Source organism: Carassius auratus, chromosome 11 (genome assembly GCF_003368295.1).
Source record: "Carassius auratus strain Wakin chromosome 11, ASM336829v1, whole genome shotgun sequence".
Taxonomy (NCBI): domain Eukaryota; kingdom Metazoa; phylum Chordata; class Actinopteri; order Cypriniformes; family Cyprinidae; genus Carassius; species Carassius auratus.
The window spans coordinates 5,947,444-5,966,622 of record NC_039253.1 but is presented as its reverse complement, the minus strand read 5'-3'; the positions used below and the strand labels follow the sequence as shown (position 1 = coordinate 5,966,622).

The following is a 19,179-nucleotide window of genomic DNA, read 5'->3' as shown; positions in this document are numbered from 1 at the left end:
GCAAAGTCCTTAAAAATAAGCAAAGATGTAGTTTTATCCCTTCTTGGGGATAACGTGTTGAAAATGTCATTATATGGCCTCCTAACAATCCCCATATCTGCTGATTGGCTTCATCACTCTGTCTCCTCTCCACCAGTAAGAAGCTGGTGTGTGGTGGGCGTTCTGGCGCAATATGGCTGCCGTCGCATCATCCTGGTGAATGCTGCACACTGGTGGTGGATGAGGAGATACCCCCTAAGTGCTTTGAGTGCCTAGAAAAGCGCTATATAAATGTAATGAATTATTATAATTATTAATATTTCTTTCTTTCTAATTGGCCATGTTCATGGTTAGAGACAATGGTTACTTCTCCTGAGCTCTTACTTCTGTTCTAGATGCACAAGTTCAGTTGTTGTTTTTTTACAACCACAACTCACTTCTAATCAATTCTCTATGAATAAAATCAATTTCAGGCCGACATTGAAAATGTCAGAAGTATGTAACGCTGGTGAAATGTAATTTTTTTCGTAATAAAAAATGTAAGTATCAAAAACTAATATGATATTGAATACAATTCTTAATTTGACATTTCAAATATTATTTAAATAAATTAGCAATGTTTAATTAATTGAGAAATATTTTGAAGGAAACATCACAAAAAATATTTTATTAAATATTGAAATAAAATATTCAAGTGTTTACAAATAGAACAAATAAAGAAAATACAAGACAGATTATAATGGAAATTGATTTTTACATTATTAGGAATCTAACAGCATTGTCAATAATTGGAGAACAATATATTAAAATAAATAAAATAAAATAAAATATTTCATGTTAAATAAATTCAAATAAGTGATTCTCAAATAATTGCAAATATAACAAATAAACACAATAAAATAGATTATAATGTAAATTGATCCTTATTTTGGCAAGTATTGAATTAAAAATAAAATAAAATATTTATAAATTAATAAAACATTCCTTTAAAAAAATTGAACAAATAAAATGAAAGAACACATATTAACCCAGTATTGAAACATCCAAAGTTTTTTTTTTCCAACTTGATCTTTTAAGTTGGTGTAATGTAATGTAAGTTGAAATGACTACAACCAAGCTGATTATACGTAAAAATAAGACAGCATCTGGACTTAATTTTTTAAACTTAAAAAAAAAGAAAACCCTGACTAGTTACTAATCTGGTCACAATCTAAACAAGTTTATATTAGAAATGAGCTCCGTTTTATGAACTGTGTTCCCATTGATATGGTCCCTACACAGTGTTCATTGCTCCCTACTCCCTAAGCAGGGGAAATCTGTTCAAGTTTACCTCACTTCGGAACATTCATTCACGGATTTGCGCTGCACAACATCTTCACACACAGACAAGTGTAACATCATATGCCTGTGTAAATAAATACAATTTAAATTCACGTCTCGCACACTTCAATGCACTTTGAATGGAACATATACGTTTGATAAGATAGAGAAACATACCAAATGTACAGAGCAAGGGGGCGCGAGGACTAGAATTGAGAACCACTGGTCAAGGCCTTTGTATTCAGCTGATAAAAAAATATATATAATAAAAAAAAATAAAAAATTTTTTTTTTATATATATATATATATATATATATATATATATATATATATATATATATATATATATATATATATATATATATATATATATACACACACAGACAGACAAAACTGCTAACAGTAAACCAGGTATCTAACATAATGACCAAATTATCAACATTCAGAAGTTTAAGAAAACCTTGCCGTGGTACCAACTTAACAGGCTTACCTAACCAGGCCGTTGTTTTCAGCTGCTTAGTTATCTATCCTCTCAGCATGCTGTGACTGATTAAGGCAAATTTCACGTTAGGACTCCTAACCAGGAAGCCGATCTGACAAATATTGTTTTCCATTATAATTAAGTTGACTTCAGATTTCACACAGCGACTATGTGCCAGTGCTTTTGTTTCTCAGCCGGAAAACCGGCCATCTCGCTCCGTTTGAAATGACACATCCTTTCAACACTTCAGAAGGAAAACAACAAAGGTAGGACGTCTAAACACCCTCGTGCTCGACAGAGAGCTGCTGCGGGGAGTCTGCGAGCGACACGACACGTGCATTTGAAACAACGTTCTGCTTCAGCTTATCATCTGAAGCGGAGAAATCCTTGAAGACTCATTTCATGATCTTTCTTCAAGGCCCCGAAGAGGCCCTCCGCTGAAAACACATCACACCTGTAGGAAACGGTCATTATATCACCACTATTTGTCTGATATCCGGCTGCTTTTAGTTGCAGGACTACTTCAGTGAACTGTAATGAATTGTTGATGGTGTTCAGAAACTGAGATAAATTCCCCCACTGTACGACATGCGTCTGTCTGTTCTCCTGACACTTCAATTATTTTGGGAGACTGTCTGTCTGACGGATCGGTTTATGCCAGCGCTTGGTGTTCTCCTCGGCCTGAGGTGAGCGCAGACCTGAAGATACATGAACACAAGCGCCGTCGCTCCCTGGAGGACACGGTGGCACAAACGGCCACGCGGCGTCAAAGCCGGACGGTCCCTGAGGTGTGTTTGCGCACTTGTTTGCTGGAGGGATGGAAAGACCTGCGAAGCTATTTTTTGGAAGAGGGAAAGCACAGCTGAACTACTGTGTGGAGCACAGTTCAGTTAGTATCACTTGAGTCAGTTAGCAGTGATGAGATGAGGATGAATGTTCACTATTGTTCATAGAGGTTTTAACGGTACAGACCACTGACCGTCTCATGTTCAATTTAAGAAAATAACACCCACTTTGCACAAGCCAATCAATTTTCGGTGGATAAACCTAAATCCCAGCCTACACTGTTCCAATACGACTGATCAGACCAAGACAAAGATTAAATCAAATAAAAATGTGGAAATTTATATACATTTCTATTCTAATGCCGGTAAAATATACACTATACCACAGTATTGAACACTATTTACAAAGTTAAAAAAAAGAAGGGTAAACTTATTCATAACTTATGTAAATTAGAAACATCAACAGAAATATTTTTATAAAATAATAATTAAAGAAATAAAAATGATAGAAGTCAAAATGTTAATAAAAAAAGAAAGTAAGAATTAAATGAAAGAAAATGTTAGAAGACAGAAAAATGAGTTTCCTCTCTTTTTTTACAGGTATTTTAAATTTAATTTAATTATAAAATAAAATGCATGTTTCCTTTATGTTTTTAATTAAACATGGCTTTAAGCAATAGAACAAATAGAACAACACAAGTAAAAGTCATAATTAAATCACTTGCCTGCAGACAAAGGGCATATTTGATTTCTTTCCTCTTCAAATCACATTTCATATAAATATCACACTATCAAAGTTAAACTATGGACTAGTTTCACTCTGTATAACACCAGCACACTTGTGTGTGTGTGTGTGTGTGTGTGTGTGTGTGCGTGCGTGTGTTTGTAGACGTTGTATTGTTTTTCTCTATGAAACACGTTGATAAAAGGTACTACAACGCCAGAGTACTAGTTTAAAACACTATATCATCTTTATACTGTCTAATAGAAATAAATCATATTGTATTATATTCTATAATACAGAAATCAGCAATAATTTAACTCAAAAGTTTTATTTTTGCACGCTTAGCATCTACTGAATCACTATTAGAAAGAACCATCTTAGATGAATTACAGAGAGTTTCTCTTGACATTAGATGTAAAGATAGCTGAAAGAAGTTAACCTACTGGGAGTATTTATGAATCATAAAAAAGAAAAAAAAGTAATAAGTTGATAAAAATGAAGCTGGTATAACATATACAGTAACTTTTCGTTAATTTAAACAAAAACAATATATAAAATAGATACCATTACCATGTCACTGGCAAATAACTGATCCCACCAAGCTCTCTGATAACTCATGTGTCCGTCTGTTTCTAAAAGATACTCCTCAAAGTCACAGAGTGATCATCTTTACACTCTCTCGCAGGCCTGCGGTGTCCCTGCGGGGGACGGACATCTGCATCGCTTAGAAATTCATAAACAAGCCTTCTTTTAAACTTCACGTCTCTCTCACAGTTTCCAAACATAAGCCCAAAATTATTAGTCCAAATGAGTAAATCCTTCCCAGCAATGTGGGATTTCTCATTTAGCATTATGTCAGGATAAGTCGCGACACGAGTCTATCTCAGATGAACAGCGATAAGTCTTTGACAGTCATAGATAGACATATTTTAATGCATATAAAAGGTTTTAGTGTTGGGCTGCCATTCATCGGAAGCACTGAGGTGAATCTATACACTCTGCTAGCATTTAATGGAAATAAGTCCAGTACAATAGAGCAGATACTAAACGATCGCTCGCTGATAGAACGGCACGTCTGCGTGTGACAGTTTCAGCCGTACCCCGTGAAATGACAAGACACGCTCGACTGAAAATGCCCAATGCCTTTCAAAACCACTGATATGACAATATGACACTATAAAACGGCTAAAATTGAACGACACAACAAAAAAAAAAACTCGACGCTTGGAAAAAGAGATTATTTCTTTCATCACCTAAACTTGATTTCCCAGCAGGCCTCAGAAAAGCGTGCTGTTTACGTAAACAGGCGATTATTTAACGCACGTTCGCTTGTGAGAAACACCAAGCCCCACGTTTAGACCTCTATCAAACCTTTCGAGCGCAAGCTACATAATTTCTCCAATAATCTGAGCCGCAGCCTGAAAAACTTGTTGTACGCTGATGCAACGGGTTGAAAGAGATATTAAATAAATCTTTTTCCTCAGAATGAGCTCCGTTTGCTGCTCTTCTCTCCTTCAAATAATCTTTATTAATTTCTCTACCTTCTGTAGCATCTGCGCTTGCTTTAAATGATGAATTTATTCGTCACTTTTTAATGTGATGAATGTGCGAGAGTGCGAAGCATCGATATTGCGGCGCGCGTGTTGGTTGTGGAGATCTCACTGTAGACTTTCCACCACCTTCACCCCATCACTGAATTAGGTTAAACCTTTGATTTATGTGCAGATTATGAGGTTTAAAATACATTTCCACCATGAAAAAAGAGGGAGAGATCCATCACCGAGGATCAGAGAGAGTTTCAGGAACGCTGTATCACACTGTTTGGCGTTACGACGCAGAGCGCGGTGGAACACAGAGGAATCTTCCAGACTCAAAATATTCCCCAATTCAATCTCCGACAGCAGAGAGCACCTGAAGAGCCCCTCCACATCCCCCCCCCCCCCCCCCAAAAAAGACTAAATAGGACTTGATGTCACAATAAATCCGTATTTAAACTCAAATCTCATTTCATGCATCTGCAAATCTTTATAAACGTGTCAATGACGTCCAAGATGATGAAAAGAAAGGAAAAATGTACTTAGAAATTAGTTCTTAGAAGTTCAGTATTTGTTTTCATGTTGAACACATAGAGTTATTAAACTCTAAAAAAAAAACACTCAAATGTCAAACTGTAAAGGCAAAAAAGTAATGTAACAGAATATTCTCATTTTAAACATGCAAGTCATTATATGATGTTTTCTTAAAGTCAAATTATATATATATATATATATATATATATATATATATATATATATATATATATATACATACACACACACACACACACACATATTCATATAAAAATTTTTTTACCAACATGGCTAAATAGTATGACCTCAAGAAAACATCATAAAATAATTTCAAAATAATATCTATAATATGTGGGTGTGGATGTGTGTGTGTGTGTGTGTGTGTGTGAGTGAGAGAGAGACATTTTTAAGAAACATACCGATCTTAACATCATCATGAACTCCTATATATTACAATAATAATATTTAAATGATAATAATATTTTATGTAGATTAAATTAAATTAAATTGATGCATTTAGCAGACGCTTTTATCCAAAGTGACTTACATTGCATTCAGGCTATCAATTTTCTCCTAATAATGTAGATGCTTATTTAACAATATTGTAAAAGTGTTGAATTTATAAATAAATAAATAAATTATATATATATATTGTATTGTATTTGTATTGAAAAATATTTAGATTGTAACGAATAAAATATGGAAGTATTGTATTAAAATTGTATCTATATATCTAAATGTGTTTTCAAAAACTATGAGCAATACATCTCTTAATCCCTCGACATTTTTTTTTATTAATTAAATATAAGAATGAATTGAATGAAAACATACATGAATTGAATGAAAACATACACACTTTTATTGTATTTATGTTCTTATTGTATGTCATCATACATAAAAAATGCATTCTTAAAGTTTTCAATAATTAAAATAAAAATAAAAATCAGTATATAAATGTGTATCAATGAGATTGTGCCCAATTCTGGCAAAAACCAAACTTTAAAAGGTGTCCGTTCAGATAAAGCCTAATCCTGGCCTGGCACAATTAATGGCGACTGTCGGTTTAATAAATGTTTGGGACGAAACCTAATCCAATTATTTCAAAGCAGATTAGTTCCTTCATCGAAGAGCGGGCTGATCTCTAGTTGGAGGAAGCGTCTCTGCGGGGTGAAGAATCACTATTTGAGGAGCTCTCCATCACGCAGAGAGGCTGAGGTGCATCTGGTCAGCGTGACAGAAACAGGCCCTCCGGCTGGAGCAGTAGATTGTCACGGCACAAGCACTGCCACAAAGTTCAACACGGGCATTCGTTTATGTCTGCTGTGGGCCACTCCATTTTCCACCATCTATCTCCTTTCGTTCTAGTGCTCTCACACTCTCTATCGCCTTCCCTTCCTCCTAAGAAACAGCAGCAAGTGGCTCTTTCTTTCTTTCTCCCTGTCAGGTCTGTTCGTCTCTGTCAGGCTTGTACTGCAGCTGGCAGAGAGCAAATTGCACAGACTGACATCATTTCACTATAGGGTCGGGAACAAATGCAAAACGCATTCAGCAACATCAAATAACGTATGCTATTTCTGTGAATCGAGTCTCCAAACTGGAGTCTTCTCATTGTTTTTCGCGATCTGAAGCCTTGGCTGCACTGAACACGAGCGCCAAACTGCCTGTATTGATTTAGAAATCCTTGTAACACAAGTTCAGTTCTGCAAACACACAGCTGCAAACCCAGACAGTCAACAGTGTTGTCTGTTAAAGATGCTCTCTATCTGTTGATGCTGCACAGATAACACTGTGCCTTAGACAAACGTTTCAGCAAAGCAAGATCCTGAATGGCTGGTGAACTTGAAGTAAATACATACTGTAATTGCTCAGGTTTAGTCAAATTGCTTACGTGCAAGTTTTTTTCATGATCTACACTTCTATTCAAAAGCATGGGATTGGTTAGATTGTTATTTTAAATAAAAAAATAAATAAATATATGCTCGCCAAGGCTGCATGTATATCATCAAAAATCAGTAAAAACAATTCTATTTTTGAAACAACATTACGATTTCAAATAACGCTTTTCTATTATTTATAATATATTGTAAAAGGTCATTTATCCCTGTGATGCAAAGCTGATTTTTCAGCATCATTCCTCCAGTCTTCAGTGTCACATGATCGTTCAGAAGGCTGCGCAAATAAACATTTGTAATTGTTATTATTATTCATGTTAAAACAGTAGTGCTTCTTATTTATTCATTTATTTATTTTATTTATTTATTTAGATTTTTATTTTTTGTAGAAAACATGATTCTTTTCTATTTATTTATTTATTTATTTTATTTTATTTTATTTTATTTTATTTTATTTTATTTTTTGTTTTTATTTGTTTTATTAAATTTTTGAGTAAAAGCACTATTTTACTGCATTAAAATTACTCCCCCAAACTTTGGAGCAACAGCAAGCAAAACCCAGGCTGAGTAAGATGATTATATGCAGTGTAAATCTTTACAGGCTCTCAGTGTCCCTCTTGTTCTCCTCTGGGAACTGAACCCACAGCCTTTTGTGTTATCAGTCAGATGGTAAAGCACTACAGCCTCCCTTGAAAAGCCTAGTGTCTCTCACCCATTGCCGAATTCACACTTACCAAAGTCACAAACGGACCGCAATCAATATCAGATTCCCAAGACGGCGAGAGCCACATGCAGGTTTTCGGCTCTGCTTTTTCTCAACGCCGAGGACGGACATGTAAGAAATCGTAATGCATCTCAGACAAGACGCTCTGTAAAAAAACACTAAACAGATCAGAGCAAATGCATCCTGCAAAAGCAGGGCAGTGCGAGACCTCAAAACAGCAGGACACATCGGGGAAATTGTGCGTAACCCACCTGAAATCGTGCATGAACCCTGTGATGCTGAGACCCCAATTACAGAGCAGGACTGCCGTCTCTTTCCTCGGCCTCCCGCATGGATATAAAGAGACGAAAGGGATTTGACAGTCTTGTTCGGGAATTATTGTTTCCTTCATGGGAAGATAAGGATTTGCTTTGGGATCTTTTCTTTCCCACTGTCACACTTCAACAGTCACTTTTCTTCCCTCTTTTAAAGGCATCGAAGCTTTGATGTAACTTACATGCAGAAATGGAAGCGTGTAGAATTTAGATCGCACACGGCACAAGTAGAAAATATAAAGTAGAATTTTCTGTTTTGTTAGTTGCACTCGAAGAATTTTCACTTAAGTCTATACTTAAGTTTAGAAAACAAAGCACCTTACACAATTTGCATTCATTTTTTTTTTTTTTTTTTTACAAAATACTCAGACTTTACAGACATAATACATCAATTATGATTTTATGAATTAAACACTTGTTTAATGTATAAAAAAATAAATAACCATGACTCATGAACTCGTGATATTTACTATAATCTATCCAGGGTTAATAGTTAACTGAAACAGAAACTAAAACTAAATCTATTCAAAAACATTTTCATGAATTGAAAAAAAAAAAAAAAAAAAAAATATATATATATATATATATATATATATATATATATATATATATATATATATATATATATATATATATATATATATATATATATATATATAATTTCAATTCTTGAAAATGTTTTTAATAGGTTTACTTTATTAAATAAACTAATAGTTAATAGTTTAAGTGTTTTAGTGTTTACTTTATGTCTACATAAAATAAACATTAAAACACTAAAACTATTAAAACTGTTAAAAACACAACAAACCTAAAACTTAACTAAAATTATAATGAAAACAGAAAATTCAATATATTAATACAAACGATAATAATATCTCAGTGCTGCTTAAATATCATAATAATACTAATCTAAGTGCTTGTCCGAAACTTGTGACCACTTCTTATGTTTATTTATCTCTTTATGATGAATCGCTTGCTATTTTCCTCTTTTGTAAGTTGCTTTGGATAAAAGGAGATAGTTTCATCCGAATTAAATTCAGTTAATTTCTAGAGTAAGATTTAGAAAAGAGCAGTTCATATACACTGAAAAAAGTAAACAATTAAATTAAGCATGTAATACTGAAATAATCTTTTTACAGTGTATGAACAGAGCATTAATATTAGACGAAACAACATTGACGCTAATCTTTTCTAATCAGAAAGGTGCCAATCATGTAGGGGAAAAGGTCTAGCTTCAAACAATATTTCATTCATTTATCACCATGCAAGGAGTCTTTGAGAAACTGTCTGACTAAAATTGATTTGGTTTCTAATATGGATTGCACAGATCTGCTGATAAGTATTCCAATGATGTTCTGGATTAAGGGCCAATCTAGAAAATTACACAGCGGAGAACTAAACTCTAGACAAGAAGGCACTTAACCAAACTTTTTTTGTCTCTTAATAATGTTTTTCCTTGCACTTGTCCTTCCGTCAACAGAAATGTGAAATTAACTGGGTATATCTTCCTCTGTTAATGTCTTTCAGCAAAGAAAGAAAGATTTAGAACTGGGTCAATTTATCAATCAAACTCTAAAATTATCCAAATCTATAGTTATAAGTATATTTGACTGGTTTCCCGATGATTAAAACATATAATTAAAAGTAAATTTTTTTGCTCTGTTCATAACCACTCCTCTCTCTCTCTCTCTCTCTCTTTGTTAGTGTATTTGATGTTAACATTTTCTAATGTCCTTTTAAATGATGACAAAACATGCATTGAGTTTTAGCGTCTCATACCAAACGATTCATCTTTAACAATTGTCACGACAGAGAAAAATCACTTGCACTGCACATCTCCAGCTTAATTTTGCACTCGCACAACAGCTACATTACTTTAGGGCAGGTAAAAATGCATTTCGACAGGAATTTTCAAAGGACTTTTGTGTAGGTTAATGGAACAATTCGGCGAAACACCAAATGCATCAGCAGTAATGCACCGAACGGCATAGCATTAAAGAACACAGTTATTTTGAATTTCAAACATGCGTCTCATCAATTGAGAGCTCAAAATAGGTGCCTTGTTTTCTTTTGTCACTGCAACTCGTTCACACCAAATTTCAGGAGAGAAGTCTTTGAAAGCATCGGGTGTTAAATGAAAGCTGAAATTGAAAGGTTTATTTGTTTTTATACTGCATAAGGAAGACCGGGGCTAGTTGTCACACATCTTTCTTCAGTGGATATTTCTCAAGGATGGGTTTGTTTCTGAAAGCCAGTTCCTGTAAAGACACACAACTTCAAGTCTTGATCTTAAATATCATTTATGCATTGGATTTCTGTCTTAAAAACGGAGAGATAAAGCCACTGTGAGAACTTTCCTGCGTGTCCTCCATTCTCTCGTCTGGAGTGTTTTCCAGACTGCCTCTCGAGCTCTCTCTCACCTCAGCGGTCTTTACGCTGTATTGAACCGTCTGTGACAGTGACTGGGGAGGCAGAGACATCACGCGAAACGTGTGTTCACTTAGTGTGTCTGAGCAGAACATCCGTTGTCACACACGCAAACCCTCTCCCTGAGATCAAAAACATGCTACGGCTGGAAACCGGGGGAAAACAGTCACGTATCCAGAGGCTGGATGAGGTCACCAGGTCAAAACTGTGTCCTGTCCTCATAGTAAACAAATACGATATGACAGTAAAACAGAAATCAACCACCGACGACTGTAATATTCCACAGCCTGGGTTTTCAACAATGCTCCACAGTAATGTTGCGAGTCTGTGGATGGTTATTTAAGAAAAAAAGATACAGTAGGTTAACATCTATTTACTGATCACAACAAAATATTGACAGTAATCTAGAGATGTACAACTGTTTGTGAATCTGAATCAGATCTCTGATTACATTCTACAAAGAATAGAATAGAATTCATAATATATTTGTAATATATTTTAATTAATGATATTTTTCATAATAAACTAAATTCATGAAATAATAAATAAAGAATTATTAACAGCAACTAAAACACTTTGTGTATTACTTTAACTAATTTAGATACAGTATGTACAACTGTTTGTGAATCTGAATCTGAGACTTTAGTAAACAGAAAATTAATAGAATAATACATAAGATTAATTTATAATGAATTTGCGATTTATATTAATAAAGAATATATTGTATTTCATAATAAGCTAAATAAATATGTAATTGTAAATATGTAATGAAGTTAAATAAAGAATTATTGACATCAACTAAAACAATTTAGGTATTATTAAACTTATTCATAGAAATATCTTTTTATACATAGTAAATATACATATATTCAGAATGTATCATTTGTAATATACTTTATTTATAATAAAAGAGATTAATTAAATAGGTGAATGTAAATATGTACATAGGATTCTGTTTTAGTTTATCTAAAAGATAAATGCACATTTTATGAACAAACACCTTCCATTATGCACGAGATTAGCATGCTGACATCATCAGACTGTAACGCTATTGTTAAATCATTTCAAATGTAAATGTTTTTTGTATAGAGCAGAGGTTATCTACCTTTTTTTCCTCCACCAGACTATTTCATCCTTTATTTTGGACAGAGCCGGACAGAGCACACAGGACACTGCCAACTTAACAAGACAACAATGCACAGCATGTCTGTGTGTGTGTGTGTCTGTGTGTGTGTGTGTGTAAAAGAACAACTCAAGCGATGATCTGATGTTAGGTATGATAAGCTGTACAACATTAGTACATCTAATATATTTCCAGACAGTGCTCTTTTTGGCAATTGAGTGCTAAAAATATAGGATCGCTGCTATTAAGAATCACATGTAGTGTATGATATGATGGTAGACTTCCATCAGCAACCCTGAGAAGAATCAGAAGCGCTCTCTCTGTGTATGTCATCGCACCGATGAGCCCAGCAGAACTCAGAAAAAGTGACGGCATCAGTTCAATCACAATGACAGATCCAAACAGGCGGCGTGTTCCCTCTTTCACAACAACAGATCAGCCCACACACACACACACTCACATCTATTTAATTATATGACTTACAAGGACTTTCTATGATCAGAATCGTTTTGTTGTCGTTTATACGCAGACATGCACGTCTCTCTCAAATAAAGTTTTCTTGGCTTTTGCACTGACGCATACAAATACTTCATCACCAAGTATCACTAAGAAGAGACCGGGGCTAGTTGTCACACTTATAGAATATTTCTCAAAGAAGGTTGATTTTTGAAAATCAATATTTTTTAAACATAAAAAGCCATTTGCACCATAATTGGGCAGTTTACTGAACACAGATTTACCTTTAGTGATAGCGGGGCATGTTGTCACACTATAGACTATATAGTTACAACGGAAATCTACCTTTAAACAGCCTATTATAGGCTTTTCAGTGTAATTCATTCCAAATTATGTAAAACTAGAAAACGTAGAATGCAAAAATATTAAATTATTGCAACATTTAAACAACTTGGTACAACCTGCCCCAATTACATACAGTGTTTATGAAAAACAACCTTGTCCTAAAAAGCATGATTCAAATCTATGTTCATTATATAGCTGGCTTTTATCTTAATGTATGTCACTCTTGTTTTACTGCATTTATCTAACATCTGTAACAAAAATAAGATGATAAAGGAATTTTAGTTTGGAGGGCAGAATAAAAACTGTTAAAATTCAAGACCTTCTGCTAGATAAAACACATTTGATTAACTTTACACTGACAATCATAGTAAGCTTGTGACAACTTCCCCTTGTGACAACTAGCCCCGGTGTCCCTATATATATCAATTTGTAATCTGAAAGCAAGACAACATAAATTCCTGTCTCTATTTGCTGCACACTCACACACACACACACACACATCCACGCTCACCTTCATTGGTAGATGTTCCTCTGGAGCCCAGGACCTGCATTGATATAGTCCACACTAAGAGGGGCAGCAGCCCTGGATCTGATGCCATCGTGCAAATGTGGACCCAGCGCACGGGGAGAAAGCTCTCTCTCTCTCTCTCCCCCTGTCTCTCTCTCGTTCGCTCTCCCCTCGCCCTCGCTCACTCCCTCTCTCGTTCTCTGCCAGTGTAGAATCGGAGCAGTAGTCTCGATCAGAAACTGCTTTCAAAACTGCCTGCCTGCACTTGGGCACATGCAACACCACCAGGCGCAGCATGGGGGCGTGTCCAGCAGTGCCTGTCAAAGAGAGCAGCCAATCAGAAGGCAAGGGTTTGGAATATACACATCCCTAGTTTTACATCCCGCACACCTCCTACATCTCTGGCCACATTGCTATGCATATTTTAATTGATAAATACATTTTGAATGTATTTATTTTATTTGTTTTAAAAAAAAGATTGCTTTCAGATTTTAATAAGAAAAAATTTCAATTGTGTAATATATATTGTATATGTATGTATATGTACATATATATTATACATTTGACAGTTATATGTTTTATTATAATTTCTATTTTTTTTTTCTACATAATAAAGACTTTTAGTTTACCAAGGTAAATAATTAATTAATAATAAATAATACTAAATAATTATTTAATAATAAAATATAAGGGGTATTTTTTTTTTTACCTTTATGACAGCATATAGCACTGCAAATATCAATGTTACATTTTTTAACTAAACCCACTTATACATACACACAGTCTAATCTGACTGAATATAGCAAACATTAGAACCAGATACCGTATTCAGATTTTCCTGCTTTATTTTCAATATCTAGATAATTTTGTATTTTTTTTTTTTTTTTTATCTCAAATGGCATCTACTGTACAACTCTTTCCAAATACGCTTAAAATACAGCACTAATTTTAATTATTTAATGGTCAACGAAACTGGTTTACTGTGATAGTACTGTAAAGAATAGTACAACTTTTTCATAATCTTTAAAATCTCAAAGTGATGCTGCATATTGGATATCAAAAATCCTTCATCCCTCCTTTTAAAAAGCAGGACATTCAATTTCAGATCAGTCTGTTATTATTTATGAACAAGAGGCCACCTCCGTCGCCGTCGTCTGATGGATTTTCTGATTAAGTGCTTCAGGTGCTGATAAAATGATGTCTGCGTATCGGCTTGCAGCTTCATCTCTTCTCAGAGCATTTCTCATGGCAATATCTGATTCAGTTAGACCTCCAACCTCCAAACTGGAGTCACTATTTGCTTTGCTGACATTGATTCAACTTAATCCATACAAAAAACTCAATTTCTCACTACAGAACACTCCTTTTCTGCTAGTGTATCACTGCATCAACACATTTTGCATAACAGATTTCAGATTTCTGCTGAAATGCACAAACGTTTTGGCTTTGGAAAATATATTTTTTACACATTATGCTTATTTGCAGCATATTTACTTCATGCATAAAGCTCATCTTCTCAAATGTAAACAATCCATCAACCAATATGTTTGACTGTTTGATTGTACATATACAGTATGGCTAATACAGAAAATTGGTAACTTTTTCTGTTTTCATTAAGTCATTAAAACCCCCGAAATCATGGTTTATTGACATTTCTAAGTGAGGAAATATGAATTCATTGTTTATTTGAATTAGTTTATAGTGCGTTAACTATTTTTGTAGAACTTTTGTTTTGAAAAATGTATTAATTTTAATAAATGATGTTAATATTAATAAATGATGTAGAAGTAATGTAATTAACTAATGTTAATAAACTGAACCTTTGTGGAAAGTATAGGTGGGAATCTTTCGGTACCTCATGATTCGATTTATATTCATTTTTAGAAATTTGCGATTTTTAATCCCATTTTTTGTGCACAGTGGACATCAAACGCACCAGTATTTCGTTATAAAAACACACCTGTCTGAGGGAGAGGTTATTAATTTGCGAGTCATTGAAACCTCCTCCATTGCTGATGCTGTTTTCTTCCGACAACATCATGTTTTTATTATTATTATATTATCTAGAAAATCGATTTTAGAAATTTGTGAATTGATGCTAATCGCTAGAAGGCAGAATCAGGATTCATATGTGAATCGATGTAAAGTGTTTTTTTTTTATTGTAAAGTGTTACCAAATTATTTCACTATGCAAAAAGAAAGTGCACGAGTCACATGAGAGATATGAAACTTAAATACAGTATATCTTTATATTTTTTTATAATAATTTTTCATTATATAAAAATATCTGACAAAAATAATATTACGATTGACCGATCAAAGTCAAGTATTCCATAGGGTCATGTAGAATTATACAGTTCTTCTAAACAGAACTAGAATGATTTGTTTTATAATAAGCATTTTTCAAATGTCATTAATAAAAGTTTGTAGTAAAGCAGTGCTACCACAAATGGATCTTGCTCCATCTCTTGCTCTGCAGCTGGGCGAGAGAAACTGACAGAAGATGAGAGGAAGAGGGAAGGAGAGACACTGGGGGGATTCTGGGCCAAAGGGAGGGTCTGCGTTTCGCCTGCCAATGTCTTTCCTGCTCAGGCTGAGAACACAGGGAAGATGTTGTGCTGGGTCACAGCTAGCTCCTGTGAGCAAGATGCCTACATGCAAGAGGGCCAAGACATTTGGATGAGTCTAGAGTCTCTATTTAGAACTCCAGGCCAATTTAGAGCTTATATGTTGTTCAAATGCTATTTTTGCTCAGTTATTATTCCTCATACTTAAAAATAAATGAACAGTTCACCCCAAAATGAACATTTGCAGACAATTTTCTCATCCTCGGGTCATCCAAAATACAGATGAGTTTTTTTCATTGAAACAGATTTGGAGAAATTTTGCATTGCATCACTTGCCTACCAATGGATCCTCTGCAGTGAATGGGTGCTGTAAGAATGAGAGTCCAAACAGCTAAAACAAAAAAACAAAAAAACATCACAGTATTCCACACGACTCCAGATAACATCTGGTAAAAAAAAAAAAAAAAAAAAAAAAAAAAAAAAGCTGTGATTGCAATAAACAAACTCATCATTAAGATGTTTTTAACTTTAAAAGTTTCTTCTGGTTAAAACATAAGTCCATAATCTGTTTTTAAATCAGCTGTTTGGACTCTCATTCTGATGGCACCCATTTACTGCAACTGAGAGGATCCATTGGTGTCACGATCATTAGATGGAGTGCCCATGAACTTCAGTAGAGGGCACTCCACTCAGGACCATTCCACCCATCAACCACCAAATGTCACCATATCATCACTTGGACACTAGCACCTTTCATACTGTTGCACCACACCCAAACTACATTCCCCATGAGTCACTGCATCACAATCACCTTGCCACACCTGCACCTCATTCATCAGCCAATTTCCTTGCCACACCTGCACCTCATTTACACACACATAAAAGCAGCACAATTACTTTCACTCACTGTGAAGTCTTATTTAGCCTGTCTGACATTTCCGAGCGTTTTTTCCCCCTGTGTTTGTTATTCCCATGTTTGACCTTTGGACTGTGTGTTTGACTCTGATTTCTCTGCTGCCTGCCCCGATCTCTGCTTGTTTCTGGTTTCGATTCCGGTTATCCCTGATGCCATTCGCTAAATAAATACTACATTTGGATCCGAACGCCTCTGACTCCCTTCATAACAATTGGTGAGCAAGTGATGTAATGCTCAATTTCTCAACAACAAACAAACTCATCTACCTCTTGCATGGCCTGTTCATTTGTGCTTGAGCTATTCCATAACTCAAAGTACTAAACATCTGTGCTGCAGACATCTTGATTTCTCAAATCATGCCACTTGAAACTGTGGTTTTCCTGTTCATTTTTAACAGACTTCAATGATGGCAAACAATAAACCTTCACAAATATATTATAAAAGTGTCATGTTGCTTGGCAACAAGGAACAAATAGCTGAGCATGTAAAACATCCAGATGGTAACATGTGCAATGAGTGGCACTGGTCAGATAGATTTTTAGCAAAATCAAGTACAACTACTGAGTAAATGTCACATACTGTAAGGTAATTAATATACATGAGTTAAGATGGTAATTGTTATAATTGTAAAAAAAAAAAAAAAAATGATTATGAATGCAGAAAGCATTCATATACAGTATCAGCTAAAAGACTTTAAGTCATAAGAGATTTCCTTCATAAATCTTACCAGCCTCAAACTTTTAAATGGCTGCGTATATACTTTCATTCAAACTGTATTGTGACAAAGAAAAAAAATTGCAAACAACTTTATTACATAATACACTATCTTCCAGACCAAAGCTCTAACAGGGAACAATACTTTTTGCAGCATTTACGGCTCCTTCCTCTATACATGCCTATTTTAAGGTCAAGAACATCTATTGTGCCTCTGCGGTGTGGTAAAGAGACTAGAACATTTTAAGGATGGGTGACTAAATCATACGGATTGATTTCATACTTTCAAATAGACTCCTTTAGCACCTAGAATATCCAGATAGTGTTCAGATTAACAGAGGCACAGAAAATGATTTCATTTCCTCTGCAGTGTGCTTTTAGATGCACTAGCGTTAGCGTTTTAGCAGCAGAGGCTTCTTTAGCACTCCAGTTACTAATCCTCAGGAGGAGACGATAGCAGCCCGGCGTCTGAGCTTTACAGCTGTTCGCCTTTCACCAGACGTGGAGAATCACACACACACACAAATGATGCTCCATAAAAACTTGCCACAAGTGCCACAAGAACAATCACATGATTAAAGCATATAACTAAATTTCAACATCAAAGCTGCTGTAGCGTTTACAGCATTATGAAAGAGTTCAGTGGTTGTTTGATATATATTTCTACATTATTAACGCTAGCATAAGCAATAACTGAAGTTAAACATAATTTGCATGACTTCTGAGTTAACAGCAAAAACAAAAACACACAAAAAAGAATTAAGTAAAAATACAGATGTACCCAAATCTGAACATATGGTGGATTTTTATTATTTCAAGGTCTGCCCTACTTTAGGTTAATAAATAAAAAAAATTAAGATAACAATAAAGCAGCCATTTTGTTTGTGTGTGGGTGTGGGTGTGTGTGTGCGTGTGCGTGTGTGTGTGTGTGTGTGAGAGAGAGAGAGAGAGAATGTGATAGAACTTGTAATCAGTGTAAACCATATATCTCATAGCTCATAAGCAAAACCTCTCATTAAAATCAAGAATATTTCCTTTCTCTTCGAGTGCAGCTCTTTGTTTCCTAAGAAATTGTCAAAGGGACATCATTAAGGCACGATCAAAATAACATACGACAAGCGGTATTTTGTGGAAGAAACACTGTGTGCTTCTGTGAGAAAGAGCTGAAGAGATCTAAGAAAGAAGAAGTGATCACACATTGATGGATCACGTGGGACTGAAACGTCTCTCGTAAACACCGCCACAACATGGAGTCTGTTCTTCCTCATAAAGCTACTGTAGTTTCCCTGGCAGAACATATCTACAAAACAAATGTCCAAAACAATATATATATATATATATATATAGTCCAAAAATACTACTGACCTTATTGTGTATCAGTCACTCCTATCTTCTTTCTCTGCTAAAAAGACATACTACCATAACAAAATTAACAATTCATCTAACTCTCGCATGCTTTTTAAAACATTTTCCTCACTTCTTTGTCCTCCTCCTCCCCCTCCTGCTTCATCTCTAATAGCTGACGCCTTTGCAACGTTTTTCATTAATAAAATTAAACACATTAGTGCACAATTTTCCACACCACAATCATTCAAGCTCATATCACCAGCAAACTTACACTCATTTACATCCTTCTCTTCGCTCTCTGAGGCAGAAGTCTCAAAACTCATCCTTTCTAATCACCCTACTACTTGCCCGCTTGATCCTATTCCATCTCATCTTCTTCAAGCCATTTCTCCTGCAGTTATACCTGCACTCACTCACATCATCAACACTTCCCTCCACACTGGTGTTTTCCAGTTTTTCCAGTTTCTCTTCTTCCTTTCATTGCAAAA

At 34.9% G+C, this 19,179-nt stretch overlaps 1 protein-coding gene across 4 annotated transcripts in view; it reads right to left on the bottom strand.

Moving 5' to 3' along the window:
• Nucleotides 1-13,442, bottom strand: part of LOC113110855 (ephrin type-A receptor 8-like) — a 78,746-nt gene extending 65,304 nt beyond the window's left edge. For 2 of the 4 annotated variants that reach the window (XM_026275085.1, XM_026275086.1), the window contains exon 1: nt 13,151-13,441. In XM_026275085.1, the coding sequence (XP_026130870.1) occupies nt 13,151-13,238 (88 nt within the window). In that variant the 5' untranslated portion in view covers nt 13,239-13,441. Of the gene's footprint in view, nt 1-13,150 lie in introns of all 4 variants that reach the window. The other 2 variants (XM_026275088.1, XM_026275087.1) reach the window with 2 other exon arrangements.
• Nucleotides 13,443-19,179: the final 5,737 nt, after the last annotated feature.